Raw genomic sequence first — 17,937 nt, forward strand, 5'->3', positions numbered from 1 at the left:
TCGAGTATTTCACCGAAAGGGAATATTGCCTAGGGATAGGGATAGGACGTTTGGTTATCTTAAGCTTCTTTTCTTAATGCGAAATTGGTTATTAGGGATTTAAGGGATTGTGGTATAATAATTAAGGCTAGGCTTTTTACGCCAAGGGATCAGGTTCTAAGTAATTTTGTAAGTGACATTAACATTCCAATGAAGAATGAGTTCCAATATGCATGAAAGTAAAGAAGGTGAAATCTAACCCCAACAACATCATCATCTCATATCATCTTAAATCATTCATTCATTCTTGTTTTAGCCTTAATTGATCAATTTTACATTCAAGTTTTTATGTTTACTTTTACTACAATTCAATTTCATTTAATCGAATCGTTCTTTAGTCTTAATTAGTTAGGTGATTATACGATTGTTTAGTAACAAGAGTCTCTTGGGAAACGATACTTGGTCTTACCATTTTATATTACTTGATACGATTTGATACACTTGCCAATGAGTTAACAATTGTATTAACAACTTTTGACACTTTGATCATGTTGAGAATTTTCATATCTGTTATGAGAGAGTTTAGAAAGAGATTGCAGGTGCACCTAGTGCTCCAAGAATCATGATTCAAAGGTTTTGAAGATTTTGAAGAATTCTTGAAGGCTAGCATTGAGCGTCTATTAGCTAATCACTTCTGCACAATTCAGGTGTATTCTTTACTTATCAGAACTTGTTTTGCAATCAAGAAGACTGTTGTTTCCTTGTGCGTGTTGCCAGGAAGAAGAACTTAGGTTCTTGGTACTTTGAGAAGGGTTTCAAAGGGTTGCTGCAGTGAAGCAGATTATTCTTCTGCAGGATGTGTTTGTTATATTACATTGGTGTGAGTTAGAGAGGAGATTTACATTTTAACATAGGTCGCTGTAATTCCTTGTTGTAAAAACTCAAAATCTTTATAGTGGAAATTCTTTCAATCTAAGTTTGATTGAAAGAGACTGGATGTAAGCATTGAGGGCGAACCAGGATAAAAAGACTATGTTTGTTTTCTATCCTTAATCTCTTTACTGCATTATTTTGATAAGTGTATTGTGTGCTTTTAAAGATCATCTAAAGTTTCCAAAAAGATTTAAAAAGAAAGAGTTTTTGTTGATTACCAATTCACCCCTCTCTTGGAAAGACAAACAAGCCATAACTTTTCTTACAATTGGCACCAAAGCTGGTTTTTCAAAACTTCTTTGAAAAATAATCGATTACTTTTTCTATGATATCGATTAATTGATCCTAATGGCTTCAGTTTCTCAGACCTTTGGAGAAGGTGCTTCTACAAACATAACCCCTCTATTTGTAGAAGAAAATTATCCCTTTTGAAAAATTAGAATGAGAATTTTCTTAGAATCTATTGACAAGGGTGTTTGGGATGCGATAATTAATGGAGCTTTGGAGCCTACTAAAATTGTTGATGGAAAAACTATTTTAAAAGTTTTTTCTGAATGGAATCAAGATGAAAATAAACGTGCACAACGTGCAAGAGTGCAAAAGAGTAGAAATATTATTTCCTCTGCACTTACTATTGATGAGTTTTTCAGGGTATCAATGTGCAAGAGTTCAAAAGAAATGTGGAAAGTTCTTGAGGTGACTCACGAAGGAACCGATGAGGTAAAGAGGGCTAGAAAGAATTCACTCATTTAGGAGTATGAAATGTTCCGGATGAAGCTTGGAGAGAATATCTACAAGGTACAAAAAAAGGTTCACTCACATTGTAAATCATTTGATTGCACTTGGTAAATAATTTGAGAAGGAGTAGATCAACATAAAGATCTTGAAGTGCTTAAACAAAAGCTGGCAACCTAAGGTAACAACTATATGAGAATCAAGAGATCTTACTACAATGAATATGGCTACACTCTTTGGCAAGCTCAGGGAGCATGAGTTGGAGCTTGGAAGATTGAGAGAGGAAGAGGAATCTGAACACAAACATTCCATAGCTCTCAAAGTTTCCAACAAGAAAGCCTCAAGGAGCAATGAGTCTGATGTTGATTCTGATGCAGATGTGCCAGAAAAGGAACGGGTAAACATGATGGTAAAGAAGTTTACTAAATTCATGAAATCTAAAAATCCTGCATCTGATTTTGTAGGTAACTCAAGAGGAGGAAAAAGGAAAGGAAAGCCTACAACTCTCACATGTTATGAATGTGGAAAGGAGGGCCACATTAAACCTGACTGTCCAACCTTGAAGCAAGGTACAATCAGGATAGAAGGAAGAGTAAGCAAAAGAAGGCTTATATTGCATGGGATAATAGTGATTGTGAAGGATCATCCAGTGATGAAGACAACCATAGTCTGGAAGAGGAGACAAACTTGTGTCTTATGGCTGGATCCATCAGTTTAGAAAGTAGCAACAGTAGTTTCGAGGAAAAATATTATCAATTGCTAGACGCCTTTCAGGAGCTCCATGCAGAAGCAATGAAACTTCAATATAAGGTTAATCGATTAAAATCTGAAAGAAAATATTTTGAATACAGAATCAGTAACCTTGTTGAAGAAAATGATAAATTAAAAATTGAACTTGATGAAGCTTTACAATCTGCTTTAAATGATGAATCTGAAATCATGATAGTTGAAAAAGATTGCAAAGATTGCCATTCTTATCTTGATAAAATCAAGTATCTAACAAATACATTGGCAAAGTTTACTCTTGGTAAATCTAATCTAGAAGTTGTTCTAGGATCACAAAGAATAGTAATAAATAAGCAAGGAATATGGTATAAGGCTAAAAGTGAAAGAGTTAACTCAAAGAAATTTTTTGATTTGAGCAAACCTTCAAAAATTACCCATTTCTATTGCAATTCAATTGGTCACACTGTTAGATCTTGTTATTATAAGAAAGTTAGTGTTCCCAAAGAACCAATTATTGTGACTAACACTAAAGGCCTCAAATTTATCTGGGTACCTGCTTCCAAACAATTTAGTTATTTTTCAAGTAAATAAACTAAGTTGGTGACAAAAAAGAATTCAAGGAAGCATTACAAAGGATAAATAAAAAATCTCTTGAGTATCAAAAGCGGTAACAGTTGTTATATCTAAAATTCATGCATCATTTTTTTATCTGTGAATGTGTATCGTTGTATATGTATGATGTGTGCTTGTCTTGATTGAACTTGATTGAAATATAATTTTACGATTTTTAACCGATTATATTAGTAATGTAATTGATTAAACTGTTCTCAAAATTTCTTTAATTTGTTAATGGATTCCATGACTAATAAAATCGATTAAAGTGTTATATTGGGCTTTCTATCTTTTGAAAAATTTCAAATGGTGTTTTTGCTAAACCAAATAGATTTGCGCATATATAAAAAAGATTAGAAAATCTTGTAATACAATCATTTCATCTAAAACTGGTGCTTTAAACCCTAAATTGTGAAAGATACTCTGTATAATCCTACTCAAAGATGGCTTCTTCTTCTTCTTCATCAATATGTAGGAAGAAAGTTACCTTGACTACAAGGAACACCAATCCTAGTTCGTGGATAAGTGACAATGAAGTTCGAAACATATTCTCATGTTGGAGAAAAATCAAGTCTGTTGTTGCCCACAAGTTGTTGGATCTGCAGTTGTTTAGAAACGAATGGTTTCTTTTTCAAGAATGGATTGCTCACCAGGGACTTGCTAAATTTGTTCAAATGAAAGGTGAATGTTATCTTGTGGTGATAAGGGGAGCACTGCAATAGCTAAACATAATCCCTATGATATTGGTTTTTGATGATGACAACACATTGTTAATAAAAACACATGTGTATGTACTGTGTTATATGTGTTTATGCTTATTATGAAATATGCACATATTGTGATTGTCACATTTGACATATTGTGTTGATTGATGCATATTAATGTGTTTGTAAAGTGATCATATCTATGTATGCACAATATATGTTTTGAAATAGAAAAACCACATACACAAAAGCATATATGCATGACTTAATCGGTTATAGTGTTGTGATAATCAATTAAGGTCATCAGGCAACTTGAGTTTTAAACTGTGGCAAAACAACAAGTTTTGAATCGATTACTTTAGTTGGTAAATCGATTAAAACTCATGTGTTTTCACATATAATTTTCAAATGTGTTGTGATAAGTTTTGGGAAAGAAAAGTTTTCAAAAATCTTCTAAGTGTTAAAGATTAATTGATTACATGGATTATGTATTCAATTAAGTTTGTTAAGATTTGAAAACTGATTTATGCTTGTCTAACTCTTATAACGGTCATATTTTTAAATATGTTTGACTAAGCATTCAATGAAAATCGATTGTATTAATATCGTATTCAATTAAGGAGCCAAGTTAGTTATAACTCTATTACATCTGTGTAGTGTAACCGATTAAATAAATTGGCTAATCGATTAAATTGCGTCAGGATTGACTTAAACTATATATTGACACATTGATTGAATTTTTGTAAGACAATTTAGATTTACATTTTCATAACTGATTCATATTCGTTTGAGAAGTTTTACAGAGGTGATCGAAAGCTCCAAGAAATAAGAACTTGAAGTGGTTTACTATTCTTGAAGATTTCTTGAGAGGATAACTTGACTGGATTAAAGAGGTTGATCGTTCTGCACAACTTAGGTGGTTGTTGTTTGATGAGGAGAAAAAGATTCACAATCTTTGATTTGTGGTTCCTTGTGCTTGCGGCCAACAAGAAGAACGAAGAGTTCTTTGTACTTTGAGAGGGTTCTCAAAGGGGTGACTGCAGGAAAGGATTGTTCTTGCTGCAGATTTTTGTATTGGCTATATTAGATTAGTGAGTTAAAGAGGTTGTTTACATTTTGACAGGTTGGTCGCTGTAAAAGCATTGTTGTAAAAAGTCAGATCTCTATAGTGCAATTGGCTTTCAAATATCAGGTTTATTGGAAGGACACTAGGTGTAGGCATTAAGGCCGAACCAGTATAAAAATCAGAGTTTGATTTTTCTTCAAATTATCTCTCTACATTAATCAATTACATACTGTCATTAATTGATTAAGCTTACTGTTACATTTCACACATATTGCTTATTGTCCAAGAAAGATTTAAAGAATCATACCATTTGCGAAAAAGATTTGAAAAGCGTTTATTTTTATAAAAAACCAATTCACGCCCCCTTCTTGGTGTTGAGAAACGAAGCTCATCAATTCTAACATCTTGATGTCTGGCTATCCTTTATTGGTCTTAAGGCTGAAGGTCATATGTCTCATATACGAGATTTTGGTCTTAACAAGTGGACAACCAAGAAGGCAATACATATGGACTGTCTAAGATATCCTGGAAGATACATGATGAACAAGTTGTATCTGCATAATGGATTGAATAAGGAAAAAAAGATGTGTGCATTCGTCCTTGCTTGGGTGTTACCGTCAGGAAGATATTTAAAGGATCGATTAACTATTGAAGATGTGTTTCTGCTAAATGCTATAAAGACAAGAATACCAACTGACTAGGTTATTGTCATGAAAAATCATATGATTGAAACTAGAGTTAATGATGGGCATAATTTGCCTTATGGGGTCTTTATTAGCAATATCCTAATGCATCAACAAGTGGATCTGACTGGTGAAATCAAGATTGAATGTAACAGGTCAAATGAAATTCATAAGGCCATATTGACTTGTCTTGGTTTAAAGAAAACTATTGATGGTTGGTTTTTAAAAGATGTTCAAACTCCTTATATGAATGTGGGTGGACCATCAAGTTCGGATGAAGAGACCTCTTCTTTCACTCCACAGACAGAATTTGAGAGATATGTTATGGATCACTTTATAAAGACATCAGAAAGAATCCTGAAGGTTCAAAAATATGCGTTCAGAATTGAGAAGAAAGTGGATGAACTTATTAAAAACCATATTGACAGTGCTTTTTCAACAGAGGAATATGATGATGAGGAAGAGTCAACTAATGATGATTCTGTGGAAATGTCTGAATCAGAATAGGAGCATAGAGTATTAGTCATGTCTGTTTTAGTGGTTTTTTTTGTGTTTTCTTTTGGTTTGAAAAGAATGTAAATCTGGCTATTAAGCCATTTAAGTCTGAACCATGTTCTGTTATGATATTATGAATGAAATGAATCTATTCTGGACTACATCTTGTGTTAATCAACTAATTGATTGATTGAATTTGAATTATTGTATATGATGAATGAGTGCAAACTATTTTATCCGTTATCATACATTTTCTTTGCACACTTATATTCAATTGATGAATTTATCATTTCACAACTGTACTCTGTGTTTGTACTAACACACAACAAAGTTGAGAAGAATGTGATATTGATAACGGTTGAAAATACCGTTATCTGTGATGTAATTTTAATACTAAGTGCACCCTTTTCTGCTTAGAAACTTGCTTGGAATCATGTTTTTCTATTAAGTTGTGTGAATAAGAGAGTTGAGGTTTAATTTGATGATTTTATGACTAATTCCCTTTGTTTTGTTAGAAAATGAGTTAATATGGAAAGTAGGGATAAAGTGCTAAGGAGATAGAGCTTAGAAAGGTCCAGAAAAAACACCAGAAGGAAGGAAGCTCGAGGCTTGAGCGCCCTTTTTGGAGGCTTGAGTGCAACAAACCACCGCTCGTCGCCCGGGCACCCCTTTCTGGGAGCTTGAGCGCCAACAACACGAAGGTTGGGCGTCCTCTTGAAGGCTTAAGCGCAGGAAGTGTCGCTCACCGCCCAGGAGCCTCTTTTGGGGCGCTTGAGCGCCGGACATAGAAGGCTTGGGCGATCTCTGAGAGGCTTGAGCGTGGAAAACCACCGCTCGCCGCCCGGACACCTTAATTGGGGTGCTTGAGGGCCATTCTCTCGGGCTTGGGCTTTGTTTCTGTTATGCTTTCGTTCTATTTAAAGGACCTAGGCATCCTAGGTTTGGTTTCTCTGGCTGGAGCAGCACAACAACACCCTCTTCCACTCTCTGAAGGCGAATTTGGATGCAAAAGCGTCCTTCCTCTACTTTTAAGGTTTTGCTATCTCATACTTTTCCATTATTCATCTAGTCTCTCCATGTCTATGGGGAACTAAACTCTATTTATTGTTGGGGGATGACGTAACCTTGTGAACTCTTATGGTGAGGAGGAGCCAGGAAGGCTTAGGGAAGCTTTGTCCAAGGGAGGGAGGTTCAAGTAAGAGACTCAGATCCACATGGGAAGAACAAGGCAGTCAAATGGTTGCATTGACTTTGTGATTGGATGAAGGGCCTGACAGTCAGAGTGGAAAAATGGCTCCACGCAAACCAGTTGATTAAAATAAAAATTTTGAGACTTCTTTTCTTCTAAAGTTATCATGTCATTTTATTATTTTTTAAAACACATTACCTTAAAAAGGTTGTTTTCATGAGACACTTTTGAAAATCAATAAACTATTGAGAACACAGTTAATGCATGGTAAAGTAAAATAATTCTACACACTCTCATATGCTTAAGTATTACAAATTCATTAACTTCATAAAAATTAAAGTTAAAATTTGTACAAACAATATCAGAAAATATACTGTGTAATAAATCATCCATATAAGAAAAAAGTTAAACCTATGTAATGATATCAATTAAACTGTATAATAAATAATGTAGTTGTAGTTGGAAACCTGGTCTTTACGGCACTCTACTGTTGTGAAGATTGAGATTGGTAAGCAAAGACAATTTTATTAAGGTTAAATTCGTTATTTGCAAATTTTAATCATTTTTATCAAATGTCGCATTCATGATTCCAAACTCAACAAGATAACAGGAGTAATGAAGCTACTCTCAAAAGTTGGAAACAATTTATTAGCCTAACCATAAAATCCTGCTTTGCGTTTTATTTTTCCATTAATTCATACCTAAATCATATTTCAAGTCTTCTGCACTGAGCTCTTGCACTTCCTTTTGCAACCTTTTTTTCTCCTCCGTCAGATTCTCACACCACCTCTTCAAAAACTCACACTCCACCTCTATTTCTTTCAGCGCAACACATGCACTCAGGTTAGAGAGAAAAAAAACTAGTGTAGAATTGACCTTTAATGTCACCCAATAGACGTCCGTCCATAAAAACACCAACGTAAATAATTGACCGGTGGCATATCCGTATATAAGTGGGACTGTAGACGTCTGTTGTGGGGGGATCGGACGTCTATAATATTATACACGTCGGGGCCCCTCCAACGGACGTTTAAGAGGCTAAAGCAATTAACTCTTCAACTACCCTGTTAGCAACTTAAACGTCCGTTGTGGGGGGGGGACGTCTATAATATTATACACGTCGGGGCCCCTCCAACAGACGTTTAAGAGGCTGAAAAAGTTAACTCTGCAAACTCCCACTTAAACGTTCGTTGGAGGGGTCTCGACGTGTATAATATTATAGACGTCCGCCCCCCCCCCCCCCCCCAAAACGAACGTTTAAGTTGCTGACATGGTAGTTGAAGAGTTAATTGCTTCAGCCTCTTAAACGTCCATTGTAGGAGCCCCGATGTGTATAATATTATAGACGTCCGGCCCCCCCACAACAGACGTTTAAGCGGCTAACAGGGAAGTTGAATAGTTAATTGCTTTAGCCTCTTAAACGTCCGTTGGAGGGGCCCCGACGTGTATAATATTATAGACGTTTGGCCTCCCCACAATGGATGTTTAAGTTGCTGACAGGGTAGTTGAAGAGTTAATTGTGTTCAGCCTCTTAAACGTCCGTTGTGGAGGGGCCCCGACGTCTGTAATATTATAAACGTCGGGGCCCCTCTAGTGGACGTGTAAAACCCCACGCGAATATCAATATTTAAATCCAAAACACATAATATTAGTTATTGCCCCGACGTCTATAATATTATAGATGTCGGGGCCTTCCAGTACCGGACGTCTAGTGCCATTTATACTAAAACGCGAACCCGCGAGGAGTTACGCTCATTGTTCATCGTCTTCCAGGTGCGTTTCCAGGTGCGTTTCCAGGTGCAATTCCAGGTGCGTTTCCAGGTGCAATTCCAGGTGCGTTTTCTCTGTTTTGGACCGTTTAAATTTACTTTTAATCCGATTAAATTGTTCTGTGATGAAATATCTTTGATTTGAACCGATTGAAAATCGTTTTCGGTGCGTTTTGGTGCAGTTTCTTGCGTGTTCTTGGGCGGCGTTTTTGATTATTTTTTGCCTATGTTTTAGGTCGTGCACTCCTCGATTTCCCTCCATTTCATTTGGAATCTGCTCTTCAGGTTAGCTTCTTCGTTGATAATTTTTTTGTACGCATGTTATTGGGTTTTGTGTATGCATGTTTTTGACTTTAAGGTCTGCATGTGTTATTGGCTTTTGAATATGCATGTATTAGTTGTGTTATTATAATTGTCATGTTAGATTATAAGTATCAAATCATTGAGTGACCCTTAGTTCCTGTTTGAAATTTAACACAAACGATTAATCTTTTAATCATTTGTGTTAAATTTTGAATTGTCCGATTGGACAGTTTGAGAAAATTAATTTTCATAATTTGCAATAACACGTAAGTTGGAGTCTATGGATAAGATTGATAAAATTTCGGTTCAGTATTTGTGTTGTTCTCCAGATGCATATTTGATTGTGGTCATCGTTGACTACTCTCATTTCGTGTATTTTGGAGACCAATTGAAAATGCTGCCGAAATCTTATAAAATTTATGATGTAGACTTCTTTGCACGTGTCTTAGCAAATTATGAAAATTAATTTTTTTGAATGGGTAGGGCCTAACCTTGTGAGAGTTAAAAACTTAAACTGATGATTTTACGAACATAGAATGGATCGAAGCTGGATGAATGAACGTCGCATCAGTGAAGAATATGATAATGGTGTTTCAGAGTTCTTGCAATACGTTGAACAAAATGCTAAGTCTGTGAACGGGACATATTTTTGTCCTTGTGTGCTTTGTTGTAATCAAATACGGCAAGACTTAGGCAATGTGCATGACCATCTATTCATGTTCGGCATCATGAGGACTTATGCCGTTTGTACTTGGCATGGAGAAGTATTGGACCAGCCTACCATGTCACGAGGAACGGATTATGTGGAAGAATGAATGAGTGATCATTTAGAGGACATGATACGTGATGTCGGTGAATATAATTTTGGAAGAGCTAATTTGTATGATTCTCTTATAAATGATTCAAAGCAACTGTTGTTCCCCGGATGCGCGAACTTTACACGTCTGTCTGCAACTTTAAAGTTGTTTAGTTTAAAAGCAAGGAATGGATGGACCGATAAAAGTTTCACCAAGTTGTTGGAGTTGTTGAAGGAGATGCTTCCAGGAAATAATACTCTACCTATTCGTAATTACGAGGCAAAATTTTTTTTATGTCCAATGGGTCTTGAATATCAAAAGATACATGCTTGTCCTAATGATTGTGTTTTGTACACAAAGGAGTTTGCTTCGCTAAAGTATTGTCCAACATGTGGTTTATCCCATTTTAAAAAGAAATCTGACAGAAACACTGTTGATGAAGGTAATGATGGTGTACCTGCTAAGGTGATGTGGTATTTGCCTATAATACCTAGGTTCAAACATATGTTTTCTGTTAAAGAAGATGCAAAGAACCTTAAATGATACTTTGACGAAAGAAAGTGCGATAATCTTCTTCGACACCCTGCTGATTCACCCTAATGGAAAAAGATTGATGAAAAATTTCCAGAGTTTGGTACAGATCCAAGAAACTTAAGACTTGCACTTGCAACTGATGTTATGAATCCTTATGGAAACTTAAGTAGCAAACACAGTTCATGGCCAGTTATGTTGATCATTTACAATCTTTCTCCTATGTTGTGCATGAAGAGAAAATATGTGATGTTGTCCATGATGATATCGGGTCCTAGACAACCTGAAAATGACATTGATGTTTACTTAAAACCTTTAATTGATGATTTGAAATTGTTGTGGGAAGAAGGGGTCGACGTGTTTGATTCACATGTTCAGGAACAGTTTCGTTTGCGTGCAATGTTGTTTTGCACTATAAATGATTTCCCAGCGTATGGAAACTTGAGCGGTTATAGTGTTAAAAGTCATTTTGCATGTCCCATATGTGAAGAAAACACTAGTTACCTTCAATTGAAGCATGGACAGAAGATGATATATACAAGACATCGAAAATTCCTTCCTCGTAATCACCCTTATCGTAGATTGAAAAAAGCATTTAATGGAAGTGCTGAGGACGAGGTTGTGTGCAGACCCCGGAATGGTGAAGAGGTGTACAACGAAGTCAAAAACATTGACATTGTGTTTGGAAAACATCATAAAAGTACCCTTGCAAAAAAGATTTGGAAGAAACGATCAATATTTTTTAAGCTTCCATATTGGTGTCAACTTGATGTTAGACAATGTATTGATGTGATGCACGTTGAAAAAAATGTTTGTGATAGTATCATCAGAACTTTATTAAACGTCAAAGGGAAGAGCAAAGACGGAATAAAAGCACGACAAGATTTGGCTGAAATGGGAATCCGATCTGAGTTACATCCACAAATAATAGGAAGACGCACCTATCTGCCCCTAGCATGTCACACACTTTCTAAAAAAGAAAAACAAAGTTTTTGTAACTGTTTAAGAAGTGTGAAGGTTCCACAAGGTTATTCTTCAAATATTAGTAACCTTGTTTCTATGCAAGAGTTAAAGTTAGTTGGTTTAAAGTCTCACGATTGTCATGTATTGATGCAACAATTGTTACCTGTTGTTATTTGAGGCATATTACCTCCTTCTGTTAGGGGTATTCTGACACGTCTGAGTTTGTTCTTTAATGCCATTTGCAAGAAAGTTGTTGACCCTCGAGGTTTACATGAATTGGAAAATGAAGGAATAAGACTACTATGTCAATTGGAGATGTATTTTCCACCTTCTTTTTTTGATATCATGGTACATTTGATTGTTCATCTAGTCAGAGAAATTCGAATATGTGGGCCAGTCTTCTTAAGGTGGATGTACCCAGTTGAGAGATACATGAAGATCTTAAAGGGATATATCAAGAATCAGTATAGACCAGAAGCTTCAATCATAGAGCGATACATTGCAGAGGAAGCCATTGAATTTTGTTCAAGTTATATGCCATCTTGTGAACCAGTGGGTCTTCCCAGGAGCAGACATGAAGGAAAATGTGAAGGTAAAGGTGTTCGAGGTGTGAGAATTCAAAGTGTTAGCAGAAAAGAAGTTGACCAAGCTCATTTGTTCATCTTAAACAACACTGTTGATGTGATTCCTTACATTTCTGACCACGTTAATGACATAAAGGCAGCAAACCAAAGAATGAGTGAAAAATGGCATCTTAGTGAACATGTGAAAACCTTCTTACAATGGTTTAAGAAAAAGATTTATGCGACTCCACATGTTTCAGAAAGTTTATTAAGGTTATCTCGTGGACCGAACGCATATGTCATTACATATGGTGGGTACTATATAAACAATATTTCTTTTCAGACAAAGGTAGAAGATGACAAAAGTAGAGTTCAAAATAGTGGCGTCACACTACAAGCTGAGGCTGTCCACTTTGCTTGTTCTAAAGACAAAAATCCAATCACAGCATCCATGAGTTATTTTAGAATAATACAAGAAATATGGGAAGTTGATTATGTCACTTTTAGAGTCCCAATTTTCAAGTGTAAATGGGTTGATATAAATTCTGGTGTCATGACAGATGACTTTGGTTTCACATTGGTAGACTTGAACAAGATGAATTACACTAATGCACCATTTATCATGGCTAGTCAAGCAAGACAAATATTTTACGTAAATGATCCAGCGAATAAAAAATGGTCAGTAGTTTTAGAAGGAAAAAACATGCATGGACATGATGATGACGATTCTTTTGATATACTTGAGACAACATCTGTTGCATCTAGACCCATTGAAGACCCAGTTGATGACGTTGCCAATGTCATCCAGGCAATTCGTAGTGATCACAATGAAGGGATTTGGGAGAAAATAATATCTTAATAGGTTGTGATATTTGTTGTATTGACTTTATATTTATGTTCATCAAAATTGAATTATTACTAACCTTGTATAATTTTTCAGGTATGTCGGCCTCAGACTCAGGATCGGGACAGACCAGACGTGGTCGAGGCGTCACACGATTGGCAGATGTGATAGCCGGACGCGTTGATGGGAAGAGGAGACATGTTGACATTGACCCCAGATCAGGTCAGGCATCAGGGCCAAATGCTGATAGGTTTAGGAGTTATCTGGGTAAGTTAGCAAAAAGTCATGTTTCTATCCTTCATGCAACTTGGGATGATGTCCTAGAGGTCGACAAGAACCTCTTATGACAAGATATTCAGGTATGTTTACTTACAAGATTGTTGATATACTTATTTCTTTCATCTTTTCAAATCAATAACATGTGTTTTGTTTTAAACACCAACATTATGATATACTTACTTACAACAGTGAGTTTTTTTTACTTTTTTAGATTTAAAAGGATTAGTTAGTTATCAGTCAAATTTATCAATTTGGTCTTACTTTTAAAACTATGAGTACAACCTTAGTCTTTTTATTTTTTTAATTAAAACTAGAATCTTACATCAATAACAACACAAATATTTGATCCTGTTTGAAATTAATATCAAGAATAACATTAAGAATGCTTAAAATAGCATATTTTGGAATGAAAATAATCGACTGATGTTTATAAGTAAAATCAGTAACAAAATATTAACATATATGAAATGAATATTCTTAATGAATACTGCAAATAATGAATACGAGTATCTGATTTTGATGTGTGAATACAATATCATAGTCTTTGACTTACAGATACGGTACTTATTGATAAATATTAGTGATATATTTATTTGAAATTTTTTAAAATTCAAACAATCACAATCTACTTATTAGTAAAACAAATACTAATTATAAAACTATTATTTAAAATTTGACTTTATATATTTTTATTTTTTATTTAGATTTATGAAATTGAAATTATTCAAATTTGTATTTTGTACAACTCATTATAATTTTTCTTAGAAATATCAAAATTATTAACATTATATTTTATTGAACAATTTGATTCGAATTACAATTTTTATTTAAGTTTATATTTTAAAAAATTATTTTAATTAATTTTGTCTAAATTTTTTAAAAAGATAAAATATATAAATATTTGTAGGTATCCACGTATACTTGCATATATAAAAATAATTTGGATATAAATTTTAGGAATATTTATTAGGTAATTCGATTAGCAATGAGAATTTTTTTAAGATGAATCACTCAGTGAATAAGAACCATCCATCTTTAATGTATTCTTTAAATTTGTCAAATAAATAGTTTAAGTATTCTAAGTATTTATAATTAGAATTTTTCCAACATGAAATTGACTTAAAAAAAATGTTCAGAAAGTGACATTAGTAACACAATATGTATAATTAATATAAATTTTATGTTAATTTTATATTATGTAATAAACTTTATATAAAAGTCATTAAATAGTAATAAATAAGTTAAAAAAGTATAATAAAATTGTCTTAACCCTAATTAATTGTTGAATAAATAATAAAGGTAAGTGACACCTTTTGATTATTCCATTCGAACTTGGTGTAATTGAATAGTTATCTATGAATTACTATAATAATATAAAGCACCATGTCACATGAAACCTATTGGGTATTACCACGAGTACTATATAAACAATCTTCCATCTTGGGATTTTGTTGCTTCTTTAAGAGTTGACCTTGCTTTTTTGCTGTCTTGGTATGCTTTGATTAGCTAGTTGAAGGTTCAGAAAATTAAAAACTAACTCTGTAATTAAAGTAAAATAGGACATATTTATCAAAATATGTAGATATACATTTTCTATTTATAACTTATGTTATATGACAATATATAAATTTCATATTCAATCTAAGAATGTATTTCTAGCTAAATTCATACTTAGATATCACTACAATTTTATAAATTTTTTATTAAAAATAGAAAATAAAAAATTATGGAAACTACACCAAACTCATGAAAAACATAACATTTCTTTAATTTCAACGTCTACTTTTCTAAATATTCATTTATTACTCTCTACATTTACGTACAAGGAAACATTATACTCACTTTTGCAATCTTACATAATGCTCACGTGTGAGAACCTGATAATTAGTACACATTAAATCAATCTCTGATCACTATTTAATGCACCGTGACACGTCAAAATGCACTCACCTTTCCACTGCATGCGCCTGCCATGTGTCACGGTTGGAGCATTCTGAGAAGGTTAGTGGGAGACAAGTGGCGTGTGGAGGATGGGAGTTTATTCTGCAGGGAAAGAGAAAAATAATTCTGGAAAAACTCTCCCTCTTCCTCCTGCATGCTTCATCTTCTTCTCAGAATTTATGCTTCCAAAATTCTCTGCCCTCTCTCTAAACTGTTTTCATCTTCTTCCTAAGAAAATTCACCAGCAAACCTTTGATCTTGTTTCAGACACCATAGAAACCTTCCCTGCACTGTGAACCTCATTCTGATCCGAACAGAATTGAGAACTGAACTGGTAAGTTCTCATCTCTGCACCTTCGTCCATTTGGTTCATGCACACCAAAATTCTGGTTGCATGCATAAGTTAGAAGTCTGATCTACTTACGGTTTTGGTGTGTTAGATTAAGTGGAGGTGGTTGAGTGAAAGTCTGATAGAAAGCTGTAAGAGCACGAAAGAAACTCTAAACAATTGAAGTGAACTGCTTGATAAGGTAAGGGAAGTTTATATGTTTAATTTATACTGTTTGATTTATGATCTGAGATGCATGTATGGAAAGCATGATGTTTGAGTATTTAGGAACGTTTACTGATATGGAATATGATTTCTGGTTTGTTTTGCATGTGTGAAAAATATGAAGTTGAGTTGTTAGAAATGATCACTGATATCTGATATGCATTCTGGTTTGGATGAATCTGTCATGAACTGATACGGCTTGTATGAATTATATTTGATGTTGAATTTGTTTTAAATGCATGTTGAGTTGATTATGGATGAATGGAGAATGGCTATTGTGTGGTTGGAATGATTTTAAATGCATGATGATGATGTTTGAAGGGAATTAAACCTGAAATGGAAGTATAAAGTTGGAAAATGGAAATCTGGAAAAATTCTGCTAAGTGTGAAAAATCTAAATTTTCTGATCATTCTCTGTTGCAAAAAGGACGTTCGTCACTGTACGGTCTTAGACCGTTCGGTTTTTGGTTAACATGACTTAGATTGGAATTCATTCATTTGGAATGAATTCTGCTCGAGAACGAGCGTCCCCCAATTGAGTGAATGAGCGTTCGTTCTGCTCAGTATAGATCAATATTTAAAACTTTATAAATAAGTGACGTTCGGTCTTAAGTCGAGCGTTCGTCCTCAATGACGTTCGGCCTCATGTCGAGCGTTCGTCCTTATTGTTGTTCGACCTTATGTCGAACGTTAGTTTTAGAGAGCGTTCGTCCTTATACTGAACGTTCGTCCAAAGTTGGCGTTCGGTCCTATACCGAAACGCTCGTCCTATAAAGCGCTTGGGTTATAACCAGCGTTAGTGCTGATTCGTGCTTGGTCATTGACCTAGCGTTCGTCCACAGCAGGGTTCGGTTTCTAACTGAACGCTCGTCCTTATTATTGAATTCTGAGCGAACGTAATTGACGTTCGTCCAAAGTAAATTTCTGAACGTTCATTCATTGACAGTAAGAGTTGTTTCTGTACTTTAAATATTCTGGTTATTTATCTAAGTTATTCTGTAAGATAATTATTTCTTTTGATTCAACCTAAAGTTCTTGTACTCAACATCTTCTAAGTATTATTCTGAACTTCTAAATTCAATCTCATCTAAATTCTTTAAGAATTCTTAATGTCCATCAGTGAATAAGAGTTCGTTTCTTTTGTTCAGAAACGTGAAATCAAAGGTTCTGTAATAAGTTCGTTTTATTTGAGTAAAGAATGCATGACGTTAATGTTAAGAGAGTGGAACACAGAATGAAAATGTGAAAATGAGAAATGTTTAATGTGGACGAATGATATGTTGAACGAATTATTGGAATTGGATTTTTACGAGCGTTCCAGGGAGGAACGTCTCTTATATGATTGAATATTGAATTGTTAAGGTATGACTGTGGTTAGTTAATGCTGGCTTGGTCCATCCTGATATTCCGTGATACACCTCTTCAAGTAGAAGGGGGTAGTCATGCGTGGGAATGGCAGGAGGTCCTTAGTCCATAAGTTAACATGGGCGACGTAAGAACGGACTTACCTTGAGTGGCAGCTGTTTGGTGTTACCCAGTTACTACACCACTCGGGTGCAAGGACGCCTGTAACTACATGGTTCATACAGTCCGGACGGTCTGTCTTATTATATGCCTTTATATGATTATTATTTGATGAATTACATGCTGTATGTGTGTTTAGAAATGTAACTGTATGTGTTGATTGTATAAATTAAATATTATAAGCTTACCCTTGCATTTTCCATTGTGTTGTCTACTGTACATGTATACTCCGTCTTGTCAAATGCAATGATCATCCGTTGTGGATGTGAGCAGATGGTGGTGCATCCCTTGAAGCAATGCTGGAAGAAGAAAATTTGGACGACCCCAATCTGGTTGAAGTTGAAGTAAAGGCCGAGCCTTAGAGTGCTCGTTTGATTTAGGCTGTACATGTTAGCATAGTTATAACGTTCGGCCACCTATTTTGTAAGGCCGTTCGTCTTATTCATCTCTGATTTTATTTTGGTGCACGTTAGTTTATGTATTTAAGAGCGTTCACTCTTGGTTTTATTGTATGCGTTTACACGCGTCCTCTGTACTGATGCCGTTAGGCTTTTCAATCCAGTTTTAAATGCAAAGACTGTTTGTGATTACTGTTAATTGTAATTAATTCTGAATTATAGTGATTACTGTTTTGGGATGTTACATTAGTGGTATCAGAGCAGTTTTGTTCTTCTAAGGACACTGTAGGGTTATGAGTGCACTGTGTTTTGCTGTGTGCTTATTGCATGTTTAATGAGTTATTATTGTT

At 34.8% G+C, this 17,937-nt stretch overlaps 1 protein-coding gene across 1 annotated transcript; it reads left to right on the forward strand.

Annotated features, from left to right (window-relative positions):
- Window positions 1-9,730: 9,730 nt before the first annotated feature.
- Window positions 9,731-12,907, forward strand: LOC148200426 (uncharacterized). The gene has a single exon (XM_088114507.1). It carries the CDS (start codon window positions 11,801-11,803, stop codon window positions 12,905-12,907), a length of 1,107 nt encoding a protein of 368 aa, XP_087970633.1. The 5' UTR covers window positions 9,731-11,800.
- The last annotated feature ends 5,030 nt before the right edge of the window (window positions 12,908-17,937 follow it).

Source organism: Vigna umbellata, chromosome 4, assembly GCF_029865625.1.
Source record: "Vigna umbellata cultivar VRB3 chromosome 4, Vumbellata_1.0, whole genome shotgun sequence".
Lineage (NCBI taxonomy): Eukaryota > Viridiplantae > Streptophyta > Magnoliopsida > Fabales > Fabaceae > Vigna > Vigna umbellata.

Coding starts and splice junctions, on each gene's coding strand:
- LOC148200426 (XM_088114507.1), top strand. CDS start 11,801: ATGTATTTTCCACCTTCTTTTTTTGATATCATGGTACATTTGATTGTT.